Source organism: Lissotriton helveticus, chromosome 3_2 (genome assembly GCF_964261635.1).
Source record: "Lissotriton helveticus chromosome 3_2, aLisHel1.1, whole genome shotgun sequence".
Classification (NCBI taxonomy): Eukaryota; Metazoa; Chordata; class Amphibia; order Caudata; family Salamandridae; genus Lissotriton; species Lissotriton helveticus.
In genome coordinates, this window is record NC_136062.1 from 188,180,054 (window position 1) to 188,205,558 (window position 25,505).

The window sequence follows — 25,505 nt, forward strand, 5'->3', positions numbered from 1 at the left end:
TAAATTCTGTCCACAGAATAATGACAGAAGAGTGGGACATGACTTCTGTGACTCCCCAAGTCCAGTTTGTACTGCCTACATTTTATGTAAAGGTCTACAATTCTCTCATAAAAGGGAACAGTTGATCAAAATCTTTAAAAGTGTGATTAACTGCTCTCTTCGTCAAAATGTGACATATTTTATATATTTTTTAAATCATTGACGGGAAAAACAATTTTACTAGATATCCTTCAGATGAAAGAAACAGCCCCCATGCAGATACACAAACAAACATATCCCTGAAAGATTTAAATCCAGTGTTCCTAGCCCCAAGGACTTTAAGGGCCTCCGTGGTTAGCCCTTTAAAGGGGATTTTAGCCAGGCCCGCTTGAATTGTTCTATTCTGCATCTGTGACGTTTTCCACCTATTTGAGGATTTGTGGCACTTACAATATAATCGATCACCTGCTTTATATATTTGCAGATTTTAACGCAAAAATTGTTTCTAGATCAAACAGATCAAAATTCACTTTTAACACTGTCACATATCTTGCTGCGCCGTATCAGGCCCTTTGCAAAGGTTAAATTGTCGCTTCCATTTGCTGTAAACTGATATCAATGAAGTGAAACCTTGGCCCAGAATGTGACAGACATTTTAGTCTCTCCTGTCCCATAATTTTATCCTCCACTGCCACATAATTCCAAAGGCTCTGTTCTTAGGCAACAGTAACCTCTATGGTAAGGATCACAGGGATGAAAATCCAATTTACAACACAAATGACAGAAACAGTCCAAGTAAGAGGAGGCCAATATCAGTGTTTAACACACTCACTGCTGTAAGCGTCACCTCCCATTGCTCTAAACAGCAGAAACAAGAGGACGGTGCAATATTAAATTAACCCAGGTACATCAATTTGTCGAACCAAAGATTTGCTTATGTTTATAGCCAAAGACAAGCCTCACATTTCTAACGCATTGTGTAATTGAATATAGGATCATGCAAGGTGATATTCCCAGGTACTACAGGAATGACAGAAGGAATATTGACTCCGGCACTCACGAAAAGCACTGGCAGAAGTGGAAACCTCTGCTCTGCGTCTGCATCCAGAAGTAACATACTGATCTGATCTGGGGGCAAGGGCATCTTTTATGTAGGTCAGCTCTGCACTGGGTGCATTGAGCCTGGTTCTGGGGGTTGTTTTTAGGCTTGGAAGCTGTGCGGGGAGTCCCCTGGTGCAGTACGTAGGAGTTGGTTTCAGGTTATAAGCTTCTGCTCTGGTTTCACTTGGTCATTGGTTTGAATGTGGACTCGCTTTTAGCCTGCTCTGCTCTGCTGTGAGTTCTTATGAGGGCTGTTGTCAGTCCTGGGCATGTAAGCTTCCATTTGGGATCACTGGTTCTAGGTTTAGAGGTCACTGGTGCTACTGTCAGCCAGGGGTTGCAGGTGGGGAGCTCAGCCCTAGGTTGGGAAGCTGTGCTCTTAGTACATTCATTGTAGGTGTAGCAATCGCCTTAGTCGAGGACACTGTGCTCTGGGGTCAATGGATCTGAAACTAAACTTACCCGGCATTCCCTGGGATCGGAAACCATGCACTGAGATCAATCATTCTGGATGTAGCTGGGAAAATTTGCTCTTGGTTCTGGGTCCCTGAGTTCTGGGTTCCTGATTGTGGGTGTGGAGGTCACTGGTACGCTGGGAAGCTCTGCTCTGAAGCACTGGGTCTTAGTGTGGAGGGCAGGCATAGGCTGTGAAGCTCGATTCGGAAGCAGTGGGTCTGAGGGCGGAGGGCACCCACAGGATGTGAATCTTAGCTCTGAGGCAGTGGGTCTGAGGGCGGAGGGCACTCACAGGCTGTGAAGCTTGGCTCTGAGGCAGTGGATCTGAGGGCACCCACAGGCAGTGGGTCTGAGGGCGGAGGGCACCCACAGGCTGTGAAGCTTGGCTCTGAGGCAGTGGGTCTGAGGGCAGAGGGCACCCACAGGCTGTGAAGCTTGGCTCTGAGGCAGTGGGTCTGAGGGCGGAGGGCGGACGGCACCCACAGGCTGTGAAGTTCGACTTTGAGGCAGTGGGTCTGAGGGCGAAGGGCACCCATAGGCTGTGAAACTAGGCTCTGAGGCAGTGGATCTGAGGGCGGAGGGCACCCACAGGCTGTGAAGCTTGGCTCTGAGGCAGTGGGTCGGAGGGCGGAGGGCACCCACAGTCTGTGAAGCTTGGCTCTGAGGCAGTGGGTCTGAGGGCGGAGGGCACTCACAGGCTGTGAAGCTTGGCTCTGAGGCAGTGGATCTGAGGGCACCCACAGGCAGTGGGTCTGAGGGCGGAGGGCACCCATAGGCTGTGAAACTAGGCTCTGAGGCAGTGGATCTGAGGGCGGAGGGCACCCACAGGCTGTGAAGCTTGGCTCTGAGGCAGTGGGTCTGAGGGCGGAGGGCACCCACAGTCTGTGAAGCTTGGCTCTGAGGCAGTGGGTCTGAGGGCGGAGGGCACTCACAGGCTGTGAAGCTTGGCTCTGAGGCAGTGGATCTGAGGGCACCCACAGGCAGTGGGTCTGAGGGCGGAGGGCACCCATAGGCTGTGAAGCTTGGCTCTGAGGCAGTGGGTCTGAGGGCGGAGGGCACTCACAGGCTGTGAAGCTTGGCTCTGAGGCAGTGGGTCTGAGGGCGGAGGGCACTCACAGGCTGTGAAGCTTGGCTCTGAGGCAGTGGATCTGAGGGCACCCACAGGCAGTGGGTCTGAGGGCGGAGGGCACCCATAGGCTGTGAAGCTTGGCTCTGAGGCAGTGGGTCTGAGGGCGGAGGGCACTCACAGGCTGTGAAGCTTGGCTCTGAGGCAGTGGGTCTGAGGGCGGAGGGCACTCACAGGCTGTGAAGCTTGGCTCTGAGGCAGTGGATCTGAGGGCACCCACAGGCAGTGGGTCTGAGGGCGGAGGGCACCCATAGGCTGTGAAGCTTGGCTCTGAGGCAGTGGGTCTGAGGGCGGAGGGCACTCACAGGCTGTGAAGCTTGGCTCTGAGGCAGTGGGTCTGAGGGCGGAGGGCACTCACAGGCTGTGAAGCTTGGCTCTGAGGCAGTGGATCTGAGGGCACCCACATGCAGTGGGTCTGAGGGCGGAGGGCACCCATAGGCTGTGAAGCTTGGCTCTGAGGCAGTGGGTCTGAGGGCGGAGGGCACTCACAGGCTGTGAAGCTTGGCTCTGAGGCAGTGGGTCTGAGGGCGGAGGGCACTCACAGGCTGTGAAGCTTGGCTCTGAGGCAGTGGATCTGAGGGCACCCACAGGCAGTGGGTCTGAGGGCAGAGGGCACCCACAGGCTGTGAAGCTTGACTCTGAGGCAGTGGGTCTGAGGGAGGAGGGCACTCACAGGCTGTGAAGCTTGGCTCTGAGGCAGTGGATCTGAGGGCACCCACAGGCAGTGGGTCTGAGGGTGGAGGGCACCCACAGGCTGTGAAGCTTGACTCTGAGGCAGTGGGTCTGAGGGCGGAGGGCACTCACAGGCTGTGAAGCTTGGCTCTGAGGCAGTGGATCTGAGGGCGGAGGGCACTCACAGGCTGTGAAGCTTGGCTCTGAGGCAGTGGGTCTGAGGGCGGAGGGCACTCACAGGCTGTGAAGCTTGGCTCTGAGGCAGTGGATCTGAGGGCACCCACAGGCAGTGGGTCTGAGGGCGGAGGGCACCCATAGGCTGTGAAGCTTGGCTCTGAGGCAGTGGGTCTGAGGGCGGAGGGCACTCACAGGCTGTGAAGCTTGGCTCTGAGGCAGTGGGTCTGAGGGTGGAGGGCACTCACAGGCTGTGAAGCTTGGCTCTGAGGCAGTGGATCTGAGGGCACCCACAGGCAGTGGGTCTGAGGGCGGAGGGCACCCATAGGCTGTGAAGCTTGGCTCTGAGGCAGTGGGTCTGAGGGCGGAGGGCACTCACAGGCTGTGAAGCTTGGCTCTGAGGCAGTGGATCTGAGGGCGGAGGGCACCCACAGGCTGTGAAGCTTGGCTCTGAGGCAGTGGGTCGGAGGGCGGAGGGCACCCACAGTCTGTGAAGCTTGGCTCTGAGGCAGTGGGTCTGAGGGCACTCACAGGCTGTGAAGCTTGGCTCTGAGGCAGTGGATCTGAGGGCACCCACAGGCAGTGGGTCTGAGGGCGGAGGGCACCCATAGGCTGTGAAGCTTGGCTCTGAGGCAGTGGGTCTGAGGGCGGAGGGCACCCACAGGCTGTGAAGCTTGACTCTGAGGTAGTGGGTCTGAGGGCGGAGGGCACCCACAGGCTGTGAAGCTTGGCTCTGAGGTAGTGGATCTGAGGGCACCCACAGGCAGTGGGTCTGAGGGCGGAGGGCACCCATAGGCTGTGAAGCTTGGCTCTGAGGCAGTGGGTCTGAGGGCGGAGGGCACTCACAGGCTGTGAAGCTTGGCTCTGAGGCAGTGGGTCTGAGGGCGGAGGGCACTCACAGGCTGTGAAGCTTGGCTCTGAGGCAGTGGGTCTGAGGGCGGAGGACACCCACAGGCTGTGAGTCTGAGGGCAGAGGGCACCCACAGGCTGTAAAGCTTGGCTCTGAGGTAGTGGGTCTGAGGGCGGAGGGCACCCACAGGCAGTGGGTCTGAGGGCTGAGGGCACTCACAGGCTGTGAAGCTTGGCTCTGAGGTAGTGGATCTGAGGGCACCCACAGGCGGTGGGTATGAGTGCGGAGGGCACCCACAGGCTGTGAAGCTTGGCTTTGGGGCAGTGGGTCTGAGTGCGGAGGGAACCCACAGGCTGTGAAGCTTGGCTCTGAGGCAGTGGGTCTGAGGGCGGAGGGCACCCACAGGCTGTGAAGCTTGGCTCTGAGGCAGTGGGTCGGAGGGCGGAGGGCACCCACAGTCTGTGAAGCTTGGCTCTGAGGTAGTGGGTCTGAAGGCAGAGGGCACCCACAGGCTGTGAAGCTTGGCTCTGAGGCAGTGGGTCTGAGGGCAGAGGGCACCCACAGTCTGTGAAGCTTGGCTCTGAGGTAGTGGGTCTGAGGGCAGAGGGCACCCACAGGCTGTGAAGCTTGGCTCTGAGGCAGTGGGTCTGAGGGCACCCACAGGCTGTGAAGCTTGGCTCTGAGGCAGTGGGTCGGAGGGCGGAGGGCACCCACAGTCTGTGAAGCTTGGCTCTGAGGCAGTGGGTCGGAGGGCAGAGGGCACCCAGAGGCTGTGAAGCTTGGCTTTGGGGCAGTGGGTCTGAGTGCGGAGGGAACCCACAGGCTGTGAAGCTTGGCTCTGAGGCAGTGGGTCTGAGGGCGGAGGGCACCCACAGGCTGTGAAGCTTGGCTCTGAGGCAGTGGGTCTGAGGGCGGAGGGCACCCACAGGCTGTGAAGCTTGACTCTGAGGCAGTGGGTCTGAGGGCGGAGGGCACCCACAGGCTGTGAAGCTTGGCTCTGAGGCAGTGGATCTGAGGGCACCCACAGGCAGTGGGTCTGAGGGCGGAGGGCACCCACAGGCTGTGAAGCTTGGCTCTGAGGCAGTGGGTCTGAGGGCGGAGGGCACTCACAGGCTGTGAAGCTTGGCTCTGAGGCAGTGGATCTGAGGGCGGAGGGCACCCACAGGCTGTGAAGCTTGGCTCTGAGGCAGTGGGTCGGAGGGCGGAGGGCACCCACAGTCTGTGAAGCTTGGCTCTGAGGTAGTGGGTCTGAGGGCAGAGGGCACCCACAGGCTGTGAAGCTTGGCTCTGAGGCAGTGGGTCTGAGGGCACCCACAGGCTGTGAAGCTTGGCTCTGAGGCAGTGGGTCTGAGGGCACCCACAGGCTGTGAAGCTTGGCTCTGAGGTAGTGGGTCTGAGGGCACCCACAGACTGTGAAGCTTGGCTGTGAGGCAGTGGGTCTGAGGGCGGAGGGAACCCACAGGCTGTGAAGCTTGGCTCTGAGGCAGTGGGTCTGAGAGTGACACTGGCTGCAAAATCTCAGCTCATAGACAGGGGCTCTGAGTGTGTTGGGCAGTCAAGGGCTGGAAAGCTCGGTTCTGAGGCAGTGGGAGTACATCTGTTGGGTGGGAAGCTGCGTTCTTGTTCCCAAGGTCCATGGGTAGTGGTCCCTGCCAGACCAAGAAGCTCTGAAGCAGGGGGTTTGGGCTGCTCAGGGATCAGTGTGAAGTTTGGTCTTATGAACACAGATGTCATATGTGATAAAATACAAATCATTGTTAAACAGCAGGGTTCAGCTTTACAGCTTCAGCTTTACATGTATGAGTCCAGTCTAGACTCATGGGCTAAACTAGGCCACAGCCCTCTGTGCCAGAGAGGTTAGATGAAGATAGGAACACAAAAGGAGCTCCAGGGGGTACGTCAGGTTGCCCCCCACTCACTCATATATAAACACACTAGGGCCCGAAAGAGTGTGTGTGTTCTTATTTCTCAGAGGTGAGAAATCACAAAGAAGAATACATCTTAAAAAGCATGTGTAGATGTAGAGTGACTCAAGCACCGACAGTGCATCAACACATGCTTTTTATGATGTATTCTTCTTTGTGATTTCTCCCCTCTGAGAAATAAGAACACACACACTCTTTCTTTTTCTGTTACGGTCAATAAAGCTACTGATGATGATAAAGCGGGCAAGCTGGTGAGTACCAACCAGCAGCCCCCCAGGGCTGCTGGTTGGTACTCACCAGCTTGCCCGCCTTATCATCATCAGCAGTTGGTACTGTTAACGTGAGGTACTTTCTGACCTTTTCCATACTTTTGTTAGTTAAACATGTTTGTGATTGTAAAGGTTGCTTTTTGATGTGTGTATGGACTGTGGTGTATTGACGCTTTGTTTAAAAGTGAGCAGTTGGACTAACAGGCCAGTGGTCGTGAACCTAGCCTGTGAGGGAAGTTCAAAGGTTTTCCTGACGACCCTCAGATGTTTTTGAAGAAATACAGTTAACTGTTCAGTACAAGTCGGGACCTTGTGTGTTTATATAGATGAAGACGGGCACAGGGGCACCAACAATCACAACATTATTAGATGATGGCCCCCCAAAAGAAGGACCAGAGGCCCAGGGCGTCACACTCACCAGGTCGCTGTGATCCCTCTCTCTGTCGTCCTCCTTTAGACTCTCCTGAGTTACAAAGCTGCAATGAGAGGGAGAGAGGCTGGTGGTGAAAGAAGTGAGACAGCAGTGTGCCACATACAGAACAAGCTCCAGAGGGGCGCAGAGATAGAAGGAGCCAAGACAAAGAGAACTTGAGGGTACACAGGAACTGAAGGCATGGATGAACTGAGACAAAAGTGAAGACAGAGAACCGTTAGTGGGGGTGTCAGAAACCTCTACAATAGAGATCTGGAGAGGAAGCAAAGGAATATGGAGTGGGAGTGAACTGCACACAAGACAGTGAAGAAATTGAGTGCCAGTAAAAGCTATGCACTAAGACAAGAGATGAAACCGAGCAACGGAGACTCAGAGACCAATTTTTAAAGACCCTAAATTACTGTTGATTTCATTCTCCTCCCTCCTGTCCTACTGTACCTCGCCCAGACGTCCGCCCTCCATCCCAGGTGATAGCAAAATCCCCTCAGCTCCACTTACCCTCAAACACAAGCCCCCATCTCAGCCTTGGCCGGCATGTGAGACCCCGAGCATCCTTGGGTCACTCTAATATAATACTCTGAGGCGTTCGACAGTGTCTCCCACAACACCCTCAGCAGCAGACTCTACAACATAGGCAGACAGCAAGACGCCCTCAAGTGGATCGTCTCCTTCCTTACAGGACGCACACAGAGCATCCGTATGCCATCCTTCGCCTCTGCTGCCAAAAACATCATATGCGGCATATCACAAGGATCATCCCTCAGCCCCACCCTGTTTAACATCTAAATGACCCCGCCTTGAAGATGCCGTCAGATCCCATGGACTCAACATATTCTCCTTTGCCGGTGACACTCAACTAATCCTCTTGCTCAGTGAGGACCCATCCAACAGCAAAACAAACTTCTTATTTTAATGCATTTATTGGGTTTTTATGAAAATAAAATGAAAACAACATCAAGCATGTAGTTTGCAGACATTACAGACTAATACATGTCCCTCCAGGAGAACATGCATCTTTAACAGAGTTGGTATTCGCAATGCACTGTAGATCAATACGCTGTTGCATACATTCATGAACCTGAAAAAACACAAAAGGCATGGTATAGTGGACGATACATTATGTCTACTCCTCCTCTTAGGATCTGTGCGGCAGATTTAAATATACATCGAGGATCGAAGTTGAATAACACATCCGCAGGGAAAAATACAGCCATGACTGAGTTTGTTTACCCATTTCCATGTAGCCACACAGCCATCACAGTATGTCTATTACATGCAACCATCGTTCTGCCCACAAACAGTGATAACATTATATCAGCGATCACCCATTTGTAGCTATTGTGTCTGCTTGATGGGAGAGTAAGTAGTTCTAGAGAGGTTCCCATATAGCTTTTTGGTGGGAGGCCAGGGGGAGCAGTTCGGCATAAATGGACAGTTGATCATGACAGAAAATTAAGTCATTGATCCAATATTTGAACTTCTGAGCTCTCCCTCGTTCCCATCTACATGCAATACGGCGCTTGGCCATCAATAATGCCAAGGCAACATATCTGTGAGAGGGCATGTCTAAGTTCTGTATATCCAAGCAGCGCTAGTAGTGGGGTCATCGCTAAGGGCAGTGAAGTCATCTGTTAGAGACACAAAAACTTGACGCCATTATTCGTGTACACCTGCATGCTGAATGTAGAAATTGGCCCCCTCCACTCCGCATCTATCACATCTGTTTGTATCTCTAAGTTTGTATCTATGCAATTTGGCCGGTGTGTGGTATAGTCGGTGCAGGAATTTATAGTGTGTAATCCGCAGTCTGCTAGCTGCTGATACTTGCTCTGTCTGTTGGCAGCAGTACGCCCACTGCTTATCTGATATCTCGTAGCTGAACTCCTTGTCCCACTGTGTGCGAGTGTGGAACTGTTCTGTCATCTGTTTCGTATATATTGTGTGGTAGAGTGTAGAAACGGCGTGAGCAGGGGGTAGGGGCTTAAAGCATCGCATGCAGAGGGGTCAATACCGGGGGCTCCTGAGGATATTCAGGGGTAATGTCCCGTATGCCCTGCCGTACTCTTACATAAAGGAACACATCTAATGGCGAGATCAGTGTGTTATGGAAAATTTGTTCTAAGGAGAGAAACGTCCCCTTGTGATACAGGTCCCCCCAGCATGTAACGCCAGTCTTCGCCATGATTTGCTTACAACCTGTCTCCTGGAGCAGTTGCATACAGGGATGATACAGCAAAGGGAGCAATGGAGAGTAGAGCATAGGAGCCTGCCGCTGTTTCATAATTCGTCTCCAGGCCAGCACTGTACATGCGACTGTCGTGGTCTCTTTGTCTCGGGGATGAGGGTCGCTACATATCACACCAGTCAAGGGAATGGGGTCCTCAAGCCACTCCTCCCCCGCTATTTGTAGCAGGTATTTGGGAGGGTGAAACCCAACATAGGCATAGTGAGCCTGAGCGCATATGTTATATGGTTCAGGGTTCAGAACCTAAAAACCGCCCTGTGAGTATGGCCTAGTGAGTACGTCCCATTGTAGGCGCGGTATTTTGGCCCCCGATACCCCCCCCCCCCCACCCCCCAACCCTAGTCTGATCGTTTTGGAGCAACACCAAAACAAACTTCTGCAATGCCAGGACCAACGTAGCCAAATGGATGAGTGACAACTGCCGCCTACTCAACTCCGACAAAACCGACGTATTGTTCTCTGAGAAGAACACCTCCACATAGGACCACGGCTGGTGGCCTGCAGAACTCAGACCTACACCCACACCGACCGACTATGCACGCAATCTCTGCATCATCCTTGACAGCCTACTGACCATGAAAGACAAGTCAACGCAGTCGCCTCCTCCTACTTCCACACACTTGGCATGCTCAGCAGAATCTTCAAATGGATCCCAACCAACACCAGACAGACTGTCACTCAGGCCATCGTCACCAGCCGCCTGTTCTATGGCAATGCCCTCTACGCCAGCATCTCCACCCAACTCCTCACAAGACTCCAGACCATACAGAACTCTGCATCCAGACTCATCCTGAACCTCCCCAAATGATCCACATTGCCCCCCACCTGAGAGACCTCCAATGGCTCACCATCCAGAAGAGATGACAGTTCAAGATCCTCACACATGCCTACAAAGCCCTCTATGACCTAGGACCTACCTACATCATTCATCGACTGAACTTCCAGCGCTCCTTTTCACCCTGCATGCATCACAGCCGCAGCAGTAGCTGCTTCTTCTCCTACATCACTGCCAAGACCAGGAACGAACTACCCCTCCAGCTCCATATGGCCCCCTCAATGGAAGACTTCAGAAAGAGACTCAAGACCTGGCTCTTCGATGGAGACACAGCACCCAGATACCCATAGGAGTGACAGTGTTGCGCTTTACAAATGCTGATTGATTGATCAATCGATTGATACTTTAGAAATGGTGACAGCCTCTCCAATACAAGAGTGGGATGTCAGTGCAGGTGCTGCGTAGATCCTATCACTCTAGGGCCATGTTACACAAGATGGGAAAGGTCAGCACTGACAGATGAATCAGGGGCTGTGGCAAACTGGGGGAATTCATACACGGTATCTGTCTTGTGGGGAAATCCAGCATTTCTGGGCGGCGGTGAGAGATGGACTACTCGCAGCGACGAGGAGGAAAATAGGCCGCTCAGCCAAAACAATGGTACTCAATATAAGGGGAAACAATAGCACACCTGAATACACCAAGCTCTTTCTCGAGGTGGGGCTCATTGTAGAAAAAAGAAATATTGCAAGGGGTTTGGGGTGCATGAACCCGCAGACATCAAAACATGGATCGAAGACATTTACTGGTGCATTTTGGCGGAGAAACAAGTCTAAGAGGGGGTTGCTCGAAAAAATGAGAGACGGTTTGGTTGCCCTGGCAACGATTCATGGGGCAGTACTCCATGGCGATTAAGGATGCAACACAATCGGGGTCTGAACTGTGGGTAAGGAGGGGAGGAGACGACAAGTGGGTTAGAGGAGGAAAACGTATAATGGCATTGACTATGAGATGTAATTGTTACTAGACACATACTGGAACAACTGTGGTTGTCTATGTTGGCTGTTGTAAAATCAATAACAATATTTTTTCAAATAGTGGAATGTCAGCCCGCACTGATGCCCATGACTTCGCCCACCCGCCCCCTTCCCCATGCGAAGGAGCAGGTAAAGTAGCACATGGCCCTTCAACTCCTGTAGTAACTGGATGATACGCTCTCCCATTTGAGCAAAGTAACACAGTACTCACAACAGCACAAATCACTGCCAAACTTCATGCATCACACATATAACATTCAACAGAACATGTTAGACAGAACACTACACACACACACTCACCTTTGCCATATAGGTGGGTCTCACCACGCTCTCAACAGCATGCTTCTGTAATCAGACACAAAACATACAACAAAACTTTACACATGCATCCATGATCCGGCGCAGCACATATGTGCCCTATAAATGTGTTTTGCTTTGCTTGTGACACAACACACACAATCCTACTTCAGAACACACATAAAACTCCAAAGAAACATCCCGCACAAGCCAAATCTGCAGCTATTTGGCTGTTACGCCAGTAAAGAGCAGTGGGTACCCCCAGATAGATGCCTTTCAGACGTACATATCTCGTCTGCAGTGCTTAATTTGAGCCGGTGCTTTCCGGTGCTAAGCACCGGCACTTAATTGGCGTCCGGGGCTTGGCACCTGCACATTATTGTCAACACCCTACATAGAACAGTCTATCACATGGTGGTGCTGCTCATCTAATTTAGAGATGAGCTGAACAGCGGTTATTTAGGAACACAATATACATTAAAATTGCTAATTACCTGCCTCCCCAGCCATTTCTTTAGCTTTGGGGACCTGGAATAATCTGAACTGTCGCATTTACATGTGAGAGAGATAGTTAGTAGTTGTTCTGGCAGCGATGACAGGGGTGATGAGTAGTGCAAGCTGCAGTGGCCTCCTGGTCAGAGCCCTGGCACTTAATATTTTACAAATTAAGCACTGCTCGTCTGCCAGGCAATGGGCACACCTGCCACTCAGATGACTTCACCCATCACGGACAAGAACTCTCATGGCTCATCAAAATTGCCACATTTTCCGACCAGAAGCACTTTCCCATCTTCTCCACTGAGCGCCAGTCTCCACAAACCAAGTCAGAGGGTGGATCTACTTGGAGATTCACATTCGGACTACCGAGAGAGCCTCGAAGCCTTACCAAAAGCATGTTGTGCACTCTACAAAGACCAAGAAGAGTCAGTGGAGAAAAAACCCAGAACGCTTCAGAGAAATATACTGTTTATGCACTTGTATCGCATCCCCTCAACACGTGTCACCTGAACCGTCTACAAAGGCAACACGTGTTACGGTTAATAACAGACTCGATCACGCAATGCAGCTGTGAGAAAAAAAGACATGCAATGGTGTGGGGGCGGGGGGGAAGGAGAGGGGAGAGCAAAACTGCAACTAAAAAATGAGGAGACAAAGAAGGGTAACCATAGTGGACAGACAACAGGGCTCAGGGTGGGCGAAGAGCGGGAAGGAATCCAGGCCAAGCAGAAAGGAGACACAGGCCAGCTAAGCAAAGTAGAGAAGGGGATTCCGGATATAAGGAAAGGCGAACAACAGATAAGCAGAAAGTTCGAGGCCCTGATTAAAATAGTCAACACCGGCCTTTCATATCTGCGGGATCAATGTAAAGACACCTCTTACTTTTCAGCACCGCGTTTACTTTCCAGAGACCTTTAAGCATTCTGGGCCGTTAACACTGAGCTATAAGATACACTCAATACCGCTGAAAGCGAGCGCATGTCACCTTCTAGAATGAGGGCATGACACTGCCGGATGATTATTGACTACAACCAGCTAAATAAAGCATTTCCGGGTGTCTGGCTCCCCCTGCTGTCTAAAGCAGGAACTCTTAACGCACAATTGTACAGAATGTGTCATGTCAGACTTCCAATCACTCACTATCAAAGTTACGTATTTACTCACAAGTTCCAAAATGTTTATATCGGACGAGCATGTTAATATTCTTTCAAGTGTTCTTGGATATGATTACCTTCGCAATGGCGTCATATTAAAGCGCCTAAATCCCAGTCGTCACGTGTGTCACAACATATGGTCCTTAATCATACTCCCACAAAATGTAGACTGTCTATGGCTGCTTCTTTTCTTTGTTATTCCAGAGGCATTCTCATCCTCTCTTCCAATTGTAGAGGAGTAAGTTGCTACTTGCACCCTGCTCTCCTCCCGAGTGGCTGTGGTCTGCTTTCTACCCTTTGCAGATTGTTCACGTTTTATGGTGTTGTGCACTCTTCTCTCTGACGATCTAATGCAAAATGTTGTGAGAGGCCCCTAAAATGTCATTTAGACTGGTTGACTCATAAATGTATAACCAGCATTTCCGAAATCAACAGGTATCCCTTTAATGTGTCAGTGCATGTCAACACTGGCATCCACAAATGCTATTTAGAAGCATCACTTGCACAAATGCTGTTTTTCCACATTAAAGCAATCCCAGTTGGAAAAAAGGTAGTAAAAAAGGATTGCTTTCTGTCTACATTGTATATAAGAAATACATTTTTAAATGTGACAAACAATATGAAGATTGAGTATACGTTTCAATCAATCAGTGACACTTATAGAGCGCGCTACATACCCATAGGGTCTCAAGGCGCTGGGGGGGGGGGGGGGGGGGAGGGGGGCGCTACTGCTCGAACAGCCAGGTCTTCAGCTTCTTCCTGAAGGAGAGGTGGTCTTGGGTCAGGCGCAGGTCGGGAGGGAGGGAGTTCCAGGTCTTGGCGGCCAGGCGCCAAGCGTTTCAGCTGTAACATAGTCCATTGTGCATTACAACAGAAACACTTCCTGGTAGATGGAGCGATACACCACACAGGCAATAACACAAGGCGAGAAAATGCTACTCCTCTAGGCTAAGTCAAAGTTTACTTTATGTATTGTGTATGTTAAAGAATTGGTAACTGTGAGTCTGTAGCCGCAGCACCGCCAAGCCAGACCTAAAAAGACCCTTGGCAGCATGAGGAAGACCGCTCTTTCACAACTGCGTGGTACCAACAACATTGTGGTATACTAATATTGAGGACAGTATATCGAGGGACAAAATATCCACAGGTAAGTGTAATTAGGAAAATATTGAGTTATCTTCCTACCTCCACATCTACATACCTTGAAGATGTATGTACTGTGTAGGCACATACACGTGGAGTTAGGTATAGAAAATCTAGACTTACTTAACCTTTGGATATTTCATTGTTGATATTCTGTTCTCGATATTCTGGGCCTTCAATATTGCTGATTCGATATTCAGGGGCACAGCCCCTTTCCCAATCCTTTGTTAATGGCTTGAGTAGACTTTATTGTACCCTTCTCTATACCCTGTCATGACGGCTGGGGATTTGTAGGATGACTGCACTTTGCTCATTCGCCCAGCCCACCTCTTTGGGTTATGGTATTTCATGAACTCCTAAGTAGGTAGGGAGACATCTTTTCTCTGGTTTCTACAGTCTTACAGGGCTGATCAAAAATCTGTTGCCTTTATCACGGTCTATGTGTCCCACTGTCCCCTCTGCACATGACCAGACTCTTCCCCAGTGCAGGCCCAGCTCCCTCCAGGAATTTTTATTCGTGTGGGCCAAGGGTGCATTTGGGTGGGCCACTGCTGGCTGGATTTGTCGCATATATTTTTGGGCAGGCCTGCTTCAGGGCCCTCATTTATCTCTTCTTACACCAATAACCTCTTTCTCCATAAATACCTTTACTACCACCTTCCAAAAGTGCCCCTCATCCCTCCATAACCCCCTTATTGACCTCCTCCTCAGATTTCCTCACTGCCTAACGCCACAAGTGCCCCTCATATCCCCATAGCCCCTCTCCCCCATGAACTCCTCCTTGGAGACCAGTACCCCTTATCTCTCTGTAGCCCCTCCCACTCATGACCTCATCGTCTGACTCCCTCACTACCACCCTCCACCAGTGCCCCTCATCTCTCCCTATCTCCCCCTCCACCCCATGACCTCTTCCTCTGATTCCCTCACTGCCACCCTCCACCAGTGCCCCTCATCGCTCCATAGCCCCTCCCACTACCTCTTCCTCGGATTCCCTCATTGCCACCCTCCACCAGCGCCCCTCATCTTTACGTAGCCCTTCTCTCATATGCATTTAATTTGTTTTATAGCGCTACTCATATCAGTGTAGTGTGTGTCAGTACTTTACATCAGACACACATTATACAGAGACAATGAATCATACAAGTATGTAAATCAGCCTATAGGGAATGTCACATAAACCAATGAGGATTACAAGGTGTATGAATCACATGTCATCCATACTGGTGGGCAGTATATTTTATAAGGGTTTGGTATGGGGAAACACAACCTTAGGATTTAAAGAGTATTCCCTGGGGGTCAGCTTTACTGATAAAAATGTATATCTGTCCAAACATACTCATTTTAGCAACATTAGAATAATGAAAGACTGGGGAAGTTCTAACTATATCACAAAAGCAAAAAATGTAAAGTACTAACTATACCATTCATGTTTGTAGGCAGCTCTTAGATGACACTTCATAGGTCACTGTCCTATGATACGATTGTAACTTTTGAACCCCAAGTAACACAAGGATCTCTGTGACAAACGCAGTAACCCACTGAGCTATCCAGATACAATACAGTTCATCTGCAATTAAAAACTACTAACAGACAAATGATTGCTCTCCGGAAGGATCATTAATCACCAGCGTTATCTGGGCATCATGAGCAAGATAAAACCCGTTTAAATGAAGCTCACACGTATGTATCTTGCTGGGCCTGTGCAGATTTTAAAAAGAAAAAAATGTAGTAACACATTCTCTTACCTATTCTATTAGTCAAACTTTGTGTCACAGCCTGATGTGATAAGCCACTCCAGGGGTTAGGAAAGGTGACTAAGAATAAACAAACTTCTTTTGCCTGAGCTGCATAGAAAAAGAAATATTAACGCAGCAGGACAATAGGCAAAGGTTACCAAAGGTTACCGTTGTCAAAGAAAGGATTTGTCACCTTCTGCCATGCCCAGATGAAGGGGTGAAAAAAGTAAACAAAGCCTCGTTAACATATTATTGGTCTTTAAAGACCTGTGAAGTACTCGGGTGCAGGGCTGCAATAACCTCTAAAACTGTCTGTGTGTGCGCGCCCAGGAAAGCTGCCCCGGGCTGACACACACGACCTGCGCGTTGCGCGCCTGCCTTCCAGCCCTCACTGCTGAGGGCCAAGGCTCCTGTTTGGGTGGGCCAGGCTCATATTTGGGTGGGCCTGGCCCACCCGGCCCACCTGCTAGAACCGGGCCTGCCCCAGTGTCTAATCGAGTGCTGAATTTGAGTCAGTCAGTGGCTTCCGGTGCTCAGCACTGGTACTTAATTGTCAACAACAGCACTTATGACAGTCTGCCACATGGTGGCACTGTTTGTCAAAATTAGAGATGAACATAACAGTTGTTTATTAATTCAATATCCATTAAAAATGACTAATAGTTGCTGCCCAAGCCATTCTTATAGCTGTGGGTGCCTCAAAAGGCTGAATTGTTACACTTGTAGGGTGTGATGTATAGTAGTTATGTTGGTTCTGTCATTGGTGGTGCTGGCAGGGGCAATGGATGAAGTGCATACTGACCAGGGCCATTGCACTCAATTTTTACAAATTAAGCAGGGTCTAATCTGTGTCAGTGGTTGCCGTTGCTGGGCTCCTGCACTCTTTTTTACAGGAAGAAACTTGTTATTCATCCTCAGACTGACCTAGAGCAAGCGAGAGAAAGGCAGAAAAGGGAGAAAAAAGGAGTAAGGGAAAGATAGGAAAACAGTTACAAAGGGAGAAAGCAGTGACGAAAAAAGAACTTGTAAGAGTGAGATAAAGAGAGAGGAAATGTTGGGTGGTGAAAGAAAGGTGCTTAAACTGGCTTCCAGACTGCACCCATACATTCGGCAGCACCACAGCAGGCTCCTGAGTACAACTTTGGGCAATAACACTTAAGTTTTCAACAATTGAAGTAGTACTCTTCTCTGATCCATCACCTCTGTAGCCGGCATCGCCCCTCTGTTGGGACTGTGTGCCCTGCTCCTTTCTGTTGTAGGGTTGCTGTTCCTCCCTCTCTCCCCCTTGCCAGTTTAGGTTCCCTGCTCTTTGCTCTTCCTGCTCTCTTCTGTTGGGTTATTGTGCCTTGCACTATCTCCTCTTTAAGGCATTTGTACTCTGTTCTCTTCCCCCCTCTAGGAAGCTTTTCATGTTGATTTCCTGCAGGGGTTTGTCTTTTTATCCTGCTCTATGCTGCCTGTTTGAGAAGTTGTCCTCTATGAGGAGTCTGATGTTTCTGTATGTGAGGCCTTCTCCCTGCCAGCTGCCTTCCTGTTTTGTTACCTGGCCCTGGGGGAGTCTCCCAGGCTCTCCTCCTCAGTGGCTGTCTCCAGCCGCTCCTGGCTCTGCCTGGCACTGGAACTCTTCACGGCTGCCATCTTCTCACGCTTTAGTCTGTGAAAAAAGAAGTTACAAAATTAGACCATTTGGATTATGCATCGACAATGCCAAGGATCTGCCTCTTCATACAAGGGGCAAATACATTTTGTTAGGATGTGAAATGAAATAGCTTTGACCCAGAGTTCTCCTGGGAGTGGCTTGAATATGGAGCTTAAAGGTCTCTCTCTATAGACAAGGGGACCGCATGCGTCCAGTGACTGTTGTATCACTGCAGATGATGGCGAACAGCCTCCATGTAGAGTGTGACTAAACTGTGACATCAGGACAGTATGTAACTTGAGGGATAGTTTATAGTGGTGCATGATGGGAAATATCTCCTTAAAAATTATTCTGAATTGCCACAGGTTTCACCACAAATACTAGGGAGGGTGTAGTAAGTAGAAAGGTTGTCCCTCAAAAAGTAGTCTATTAGTAACAATCCCTCCATGAGTATTGTACCACGAGTGAGCAAAAGAGTGAGTGCAGACCTCTGTAGAGAGCACGGCTATGGAGTGAACCTCTCTGATCATTCATTCATCTAATCAATAGGATGGCATCATTCACGAAAGGAAAAAAAGCAGCTTAAAGTAATGTTCTTTCAGGGCTTTCTTAAAAGCCTTTTACATTTCTAGGTAGGTGTGAGCAGGCAGAAGATGGTGCATGGGGCACTGGCAGCGCCTCCAAGAGGAGGGCTGTGGCGATGCAGTTAGCACTAAGAGCTAAGGTTTAAGGGACATAAGTATGACCAATCCATTTTGGGAGTCGCAAATTACGTCGTTTTACGACTCACAAAATGGAATGTACAACAGTGTATCAGACACCGTTTGTGATTTCCAATGGGGTCGCAAACAACCTGCCTCATTACTATCCATAAGGCAGGTCGCAATTTGCAACCGCATTGGGAATGGCCAAAACTTACAGGGATGGTGGCCTGCTGGAGTCAGCAGACCACCATGCCTGTGACTGCTTTTTAAATAAAGCAGTTTTAAAATAAAAATGAAGCCTGTTTTCCTTAAACGAAAATGGGCTACATTGAAAAAGAAAAGTGAAACGTTTCTGTATCATTTATTAAGAGTAGGCAGTGGTCCGTGCGAAATAGGTGGTAAACTGCAAGTGTTTTGCGACCACAATTCTGGTTGCGAAACAATCATACATAAAAGTGCAGCTCTCTATTAGGAAGGGATGTCCTTGGCACGCCCTTTCCTAATAACGAGTCGTAAACCCTATTTTGCGAGTCTGTAAATGGTTACCAACTTTCAAAATAGGGTTTGTACATTGCACAGGCCTATTTTTGCTGTCACAAATGGGCCGATTTCCTGTTTGCAACCCCAAAAAGATGTCGTCCATCTGGCCCTAAGTGAGTAAAGGTACTGTGGTTGGCCACAGGCACCTCAGTATGAGCAGGAGATGCATACACTGTCCCAGAGGAGGTGGTGTGGCCGAAGAGCTCCAGGTCCAGATTGGGGGTAAAAGGAAAGGACTTCTGCCAGCGGTGTTGAGTTATTATCATGATCCCCAGCAGTAGACCTGGAGAACTGCAGAGGTGTCAGCACCTCAACAACTGAACAGGCTGGTGAGGTGATTCCCAAGAGCTGAGCGGGAGTCTCAACTGATTCAAGTTTAAAAAATGTGTATTTTTGGGGTGGCGACAGGTTCAGCGCGCAATGAGTGAAGCAGCATGGGCCAGAGTGGAGCTAAGAAAGTTAGGAGTCACCAGCACTTTAATCTTCTTACCTCTTAACTAAAAAATAATCTTGAACCAAATATACTTTTCTAATTTCAGGTCAATTACCAAGTTGATTGTGTTAGATAAAATCAAAGAAGAAATTGTGCTAACATCATTTCAATTAGACCTGCAAAATAATATGTGCTTGTTGCTCTTCCAATCAGGTTTTTGAAGTTGACCAGAGGTATTCAGAGTATGGCCCAGGGGCTACTTGTGGTCCTCCTGACCTCCTCATGAGGCCTCCTGTTGAACAGCAGCTCCGGGTGGCTGTTACTTGACTGACCACTAACATCCGGGAAGCTGTTATACTGGAAAGCATTTATTTACAATTTAACTGAAAGAAGGTGTCCTACACCACTTATCTTTACAAACACCTTCATTTCTAAATACATTGTACAACAACATATGATAAAGTCTCTTCAAATTTAAAAATAAAAATTCATGAATATGCATGTGTTTCACTTTAGTAGTTCAGATTATATCACCGCATTGAGAGGCATGTTGTAAAGTAATAGTTTTCAAACATTAGCTCAGAAACATTCCTGCCTTCAACCGCTCTGACAACAATGCCATTCGTGAAACAAGAGACAAGTCATTTGTCATGTACACCTTCAGGGTGGCCCAGGTATTATTCCTGGAACCACACTATAGTTCATTAAATCAACCACAAGAGAAGCTTTTGCAGCGCACATTCTGAACTCATGTATTCTAGGTGCTCACGTATGAAATAAGGAAGAAAAACAGGGCTAAGTAAAATATAATAATTCCCCAAGAGTATGCAATCTGGTGAAGTGGGCAAGCCAGAATTGACCCCAAGTGTTCTGTTTTTTACATTGTACAATTCAGCCACTAGATGGGTATCTCTTTCTATCTCTTGTTTTATATCGAGAATTAATGCTTTGTCTTTAATTCTTGCCACCTGAGGTTAGAGCTACAGTGACAGAGAGAAGTCATGTGAAGGCTCAGCTCGTTTCCGGCTTGAGGATCCAAGTGAACCTCGAGCTGAGCTATTGCCAAACCTGGCTCGAGCACCTAGTGCCTCCCCACCGCTGTCACATAATGGCAATTAAGGGGAAAATGCTTAGGAAGAATATGGTTTGACACACAACAAACAATTTGGTGAAGCAGAATTATCAGCACAACAGTGCAGTACTCCTTGATTCAAGATGTATGACTTTCTCACTACACCATATTCTAGTTAGTGGCCTATAATACTGTGTGGTCTCTTCTCCATGGTTACAATCAAAAGATCATTGGGTTACTGTAGGAAGCTGGCTCTGTATATGCTATACCAAAGAGAGGTACAGTGTTCACCGAGGACAGTGAGTTCCCAAAGGTATAAGAGAGGATAAAGTAGATAATACCTTATTCTTTATTTAGTGGTGGCTAGGCTGAGCAGTTAGGCTTATCAGAGGGCTGTGTTAAGCATTTATTGTACACACTCATGCAAGAAATGATGTCATACACTCAAAGACTGAATCCAGACCAATGGCTTGTACAAAAAGTTGTTGCTTTGTTATTTTATTCTAGAACAGAGAATTACTGAGTCAAGGTACATTTTACAGTGTTTTAAAAGTAGCAATACTGTTCAAGAATGCAGTAATGTATTGTAAATGCAGTTATATTGCCAGGGACCTAGGGCTCACTCAGCCAAGTTGGTATCAGATATCTGGCAAAAAGTTAGGGGGTAACCATGCAAAAAGGGGAACTTTCCTACAGTTACAACCCTATCTATACCTGTTAAAAAAAAAAGAGTAGAGAAATATATATTCAGAAAATGATTACTAAAGAGCATACAATTTACAACAAGTGGAGGCTGAGATTAATAAAATACATGACTTCTGTTTCCATAGCTTCCATATTGCTCATTACACAACTGGAGTGTTAGTGGTTCCAATAGGAAATTAGGGACTACTCTAAACAGATTTTTTTTAAATCAAATAAACAGTAGCATTGTTATGCTTTACAGGACAGTTAAGGTAGGAAAGACTTAGTTGAGCAAGCAAGTCCATATACAGTGATGACCAATGATAGTACATCACCTGTGACAGACTATCCATATTGTTAAACTAAATAACATGAAAAAGAAATATGCCATTTCAGGATAATAAGGAAAAATATGGCTGATAATAAGTCCAAAGTCCAATGTAAGCCAATAACAAAAAATGCTCAAAACCTCCATGGATTATTGATCAACAATGGACTACTCTTACCCAAGAAATGCCACTGTGCTGTGGATTCTACCCAGACCTTTAATACAGTGTTCAGAATCAGCATTTTCTGGCAAAGTGCTAAATGCAAGGTTAAAGATCAAGCTTCCTCGTGCCATGGCTAAAATCTTCCCACTGTCCCAAGTCTAGAGGTGGAGGCTTGGTATTTACCCACCTCAGTGAATCGCCTTTTCGAACTGACCTGCTGCCTGTGAGGATTGTTCCTGGGTGACCTGTCTCCACACCTCGCGGTACCCGCTTCGCGGGTCCCGCATCGTTTGTCACCGTTTGTTGTGGGCGAGGGCAAGGACAGAGGGGCTGCGAGCAATCGAACCGGGACTCGCTTTCCCAGGAGTCCCGGTAATTCAGCGCCTGATCCACCTGGCGGGCTCTCCCCAACTGCCCCGCCCAACTGGACTCCACCTCGTCAAAACACCTGGGCTTCTGATACTGTGTGGGACGCCTTTTCGAACTGACCTGCTGCCTGTGAGGATTGTTCCTGGGTGACCTGTCTCCACACCTCGCGGTACCCGCTTCGCGGGTCCCGCATCGTTTGTCACCGTTTGTTGTGGGCGAGGGCAAGGACAGAGGGGCTGCGAGCAATCGAACCGGGACTCACTTTCCCAGGAGTCCTGGTAATTCAGCGCCTGATCCACCTGCCGTGCTCTCCCCAACTGCCCGCCCAACTGGACTCCACCTCGTCAAAACACCTGGGCTTCTGATACTGTGTGGGACGCCTTTTCGAACTGACCTGCTGCCTGTGAGGATTGTTCCTGGGTGACCTGTCTCCACACCTCGCGGTACCCGCTTCGCGGGTCCCGTATCGTTTGTCACCGTTTGTTGTGGGCGAGGGCAAGGACAGAGGGGCTGCGGGCAATCGAACCGGGACTCGCTTTCCCAGGAGTCCCGGTAATTCAGAGCCTGATCCACCTGGCGTGCTCTCCCCAACTGCCCCGCCCAACTGGACTCCACCTCGTCAAAACACCTGGGCTTCTGATACTGTGTGGGACGCCTTTTCGAACTGACCTGCTGCCTGTGAGGATTGTTCCTGGGTGACCTGTCTCCACACCTCGCGGTACCCGCTTCGCGGGTCCCGCATCGTTTGTCACCGTTTGTTGTGGGCGAGGGCAAGGACAGAGGGGCTGCGAGCAATCGAACCGGGACTCGCTTTCCCAGGAGTCCCGGTAATTCAGCGCCTGATCCACCTGGCATGCTCTCCCCAACTGCCCCGCCCAACTGGACTCCACCTCGTCAAAACACCTGGGCTTCTGATACGGTGTGGGACGCCTTTTCGAACTGACCTGCTGCCTGTGAGGATTGTTCCTGGGTGACCTGTCTCCACACCTCGCGGTACCCGCTTCGCGGGTCCCGCATCGTTTGTCACCGTTTGTTGTGGGCGAGGGCAAGGACAGAGGGGCTGCGAGCAATCAAACCGGGACTCGCTTTCCCAGGAGTCCCGGTAATTCAGCGCCTGATCCACCTGGCGTGCTCTCCCCAACTGCCCCGCCCAACTGGACTCCACCTCGTCAAAACACCTGGGCTTCTGATACTGTGTGGGACGCCTTTTCGAACTGACCTGCTGCCTGTGAGGATTGTTCCTGGGTGACCTGTCTCCACACCTCGCGGTACCCGCTTCGCGGGTCCCGCATCGTTTGTCACCGTTTGTTGTGGGCGAGGGCAAGGACAGAGGGGCTGCGAGCAATCGAACCGGGACTCGCTTTCCCAGGAGTCCCGGTAATTCAGCGCCTGATCCACCTGGCGTGCTCTCCCCAACTGCCCCGCCCAACTGGACTCCACCTCGTCAAAACACCTGGGCTTCTGATACTGTGTGGGACGCCTTTTCGAACTGACCTGCTGCCTGTGAGGATTGTTCCTGGGTGACCTGTCTCCACACCTCGCGGTACCCGCTTCGCGGGTCCCGCATCCTTTGTCACCGTTTGTTGTGGGCGAGGGCAAGGACAGAGGGGCTGCGAGCAATCGAACCGGGACTCGCTTTCCCAGGAGTCCCGGTAATTCAGCGCCTGATCCACCTGGCGTGCTTTCCCCAACTGCCCCGCCCAACTGGACTCCACCTTGTCAAATTGACCCTTTATAAACAAGTCACTTTTACCGCGGTGCGGTAGCGCGCGGGAGCGCCCGGGGCTAAGCCCGGGCAAAGGGCGGGCCCTCTGTGGCCCGAGAAGGCCCGAGGAGACCGGACTGGGCATAACCCCCTGTTCCAAAGTCACTATTGTGTTAAGGTTTGTTTGATCGATTACAATTAGTATTCATTGTTGCTATATGTCATCTTCCCAGTCTTGCTCTGATCCAGTTATGGCGGACAAGCAAGGGGGTTTGTTAAATAGAACTTTGGATTATTATTTTTCTAAACCTGCTGTTAACATCACCGAGGGATTTACCCTAGAAGAGCGACGAGCGGAACGTCGGCGTTCCGTAGAAAGCATGAAGAACAGGCAAGCGAATGTTCTATCCCTACCCTTATCTTCACCCGTACCTTCTCCTGTAGAGGGCAGCCAGAATGTGAATGTTAATGACAGTGTTCTTTTACTGGAAAGTCAACCAATAGTTTCGAAAGACAACTCACACATACATAACACTTGCTCCGCATTGATCATGAGTGGTCCTCTGTCAACTAGTCATACTAGTACCCCTAAAATAACGAAGTCACCCACTGCCACTGCCCCTATTTCAGTCAAAACAATACGCCATAGGGGGAAAAAAGCAATGCCTTTGTCCAAAATACATGGCCCACCCCCGTATAAAAAACGGCGGAAAACGGGGGAAACACAACAAATAAAGTTGAGCCATTCAGACTTTGGAAAAAAGCCAAAAATCTCCGCTGAAAATGCTACGGCGATAACAGTTATAACAGAAGGAACTAATATTCTACCTCCATCCTCTTCGAGTATGTTGATCGATAATGAGGACAGTCTAGAGATTAGTGCGGTTGATAATGTGCCCCAAGTAGCTCAGGAATCAGCCACATTGCACAGTATAGAGAGTTTAATTAGAAACTATTCAGCCCAAATCTTAGAGAGACTCAGCAAAGTAGAGGATAGATTGGGAAAAATTGAACGGGAATTGGGAAGCAGAGGAGCAGGTATTAAATTAGCTGCAAGTAATGTTCCTCAAAAATCTGTACTGCTAACCCAAGCTATTGTAACTGCCCCGAAACTTGCTCCCAATACCAATCCATTAATTCCAAAAAACTCTGAAAACAAGTCTACTAAACAACTTAATCCACCCCCAAAGCTTCCCCAAGATAAACCCGACGGGATCTTGGTTATCCCAGTCACTAAACCAAATGAGGGTACAGCGAGCTTACCATTGGGGAGACCAACAAGGGAGGTGGATGGTACCAGGAATAACTGGGGGAAGCAGAAACGGGTCCCACTCCCAGAACTCCCACCAGAGGCCGTACCTTTTGTTATAGTTTTGACAGGGGTGCCTGTGTTGGAACCAAACAAAAGGGAGGGTTTTGCACAATTGAAGAACAAGATTATCCACTGGTTGAGTCTATTTAGACCTCTTACAAATAATATAAACGGCGACATTGTTCATGTTCGCCGTCTTCAGTGGTTGGGGGGCAGACCCAAGGACGCCGAGGGTGATGTGGTGGTAGTAAACTTCAGGGATCCAAATGCTGTACATTTTATACTAAACTGGCCAATAGGTAATAGCAATAATTGTATAATCCCCAGACCATTGACATATTTTTATCCAAGATCGGTGGTCTTTCCAACTCAGTACCAACCGCACAATCCTACATTAACACAAACTTATTTGAACCCCCATCCGCCGACTGCACCAAGTGCCAGGAATTCTCATTATGTGCCCCATCCTATGTTAATCCCAGACCCCTACGGGTGGAATTATGTACCAGCTAGATCCAACAATGTAAATAATAGGAGAATGGATCACTTACACCCATTCACACCTCTAGAGACTATGAACAGATTTGATATATTTAATGGTCTAGATGATTGTGATTGACGCTTCTCAGGCATGGGAAATGAGGAAATTGGGATAAGCACTCTTAGTGTAAAGGGTGTTGCAAATG

At 49.3% G+C, this 25,505-nt stretch overlaps 1 protein-coding gene across 1 annotated transcript in view; it reads right to left on the reverse strand.

Moving 5' to 3' along the window:
* GRAMD2A (GRAM domain containing 2A) overlaps positions 1–21,564 on the reverse strand; it is a 93,816-nt gene extending 72,252 nt beyond the window's left edge. The window contains exons 1-3 of the mRNA XM_078684538.1: positions 21,449–21,564; positions 17,414–17,524; positions 6,971–7,028 (exon numbers count right to left, since the gene is read on the reverse strand). Coding sequence (XP_078540664.1) covers positions 6,971–7,028; positions 17,414–17,524; positions 21,449–21,564 — 285 coding nt within the window. The remainder of the gene's footprint in view (positions 1–6,970; positions 7,029–17,413; positions 17,525–21,448) is intronic.
* Between the last annotated feature and the right edge of the window lie 3,941 nt (positions 21,565–25,505).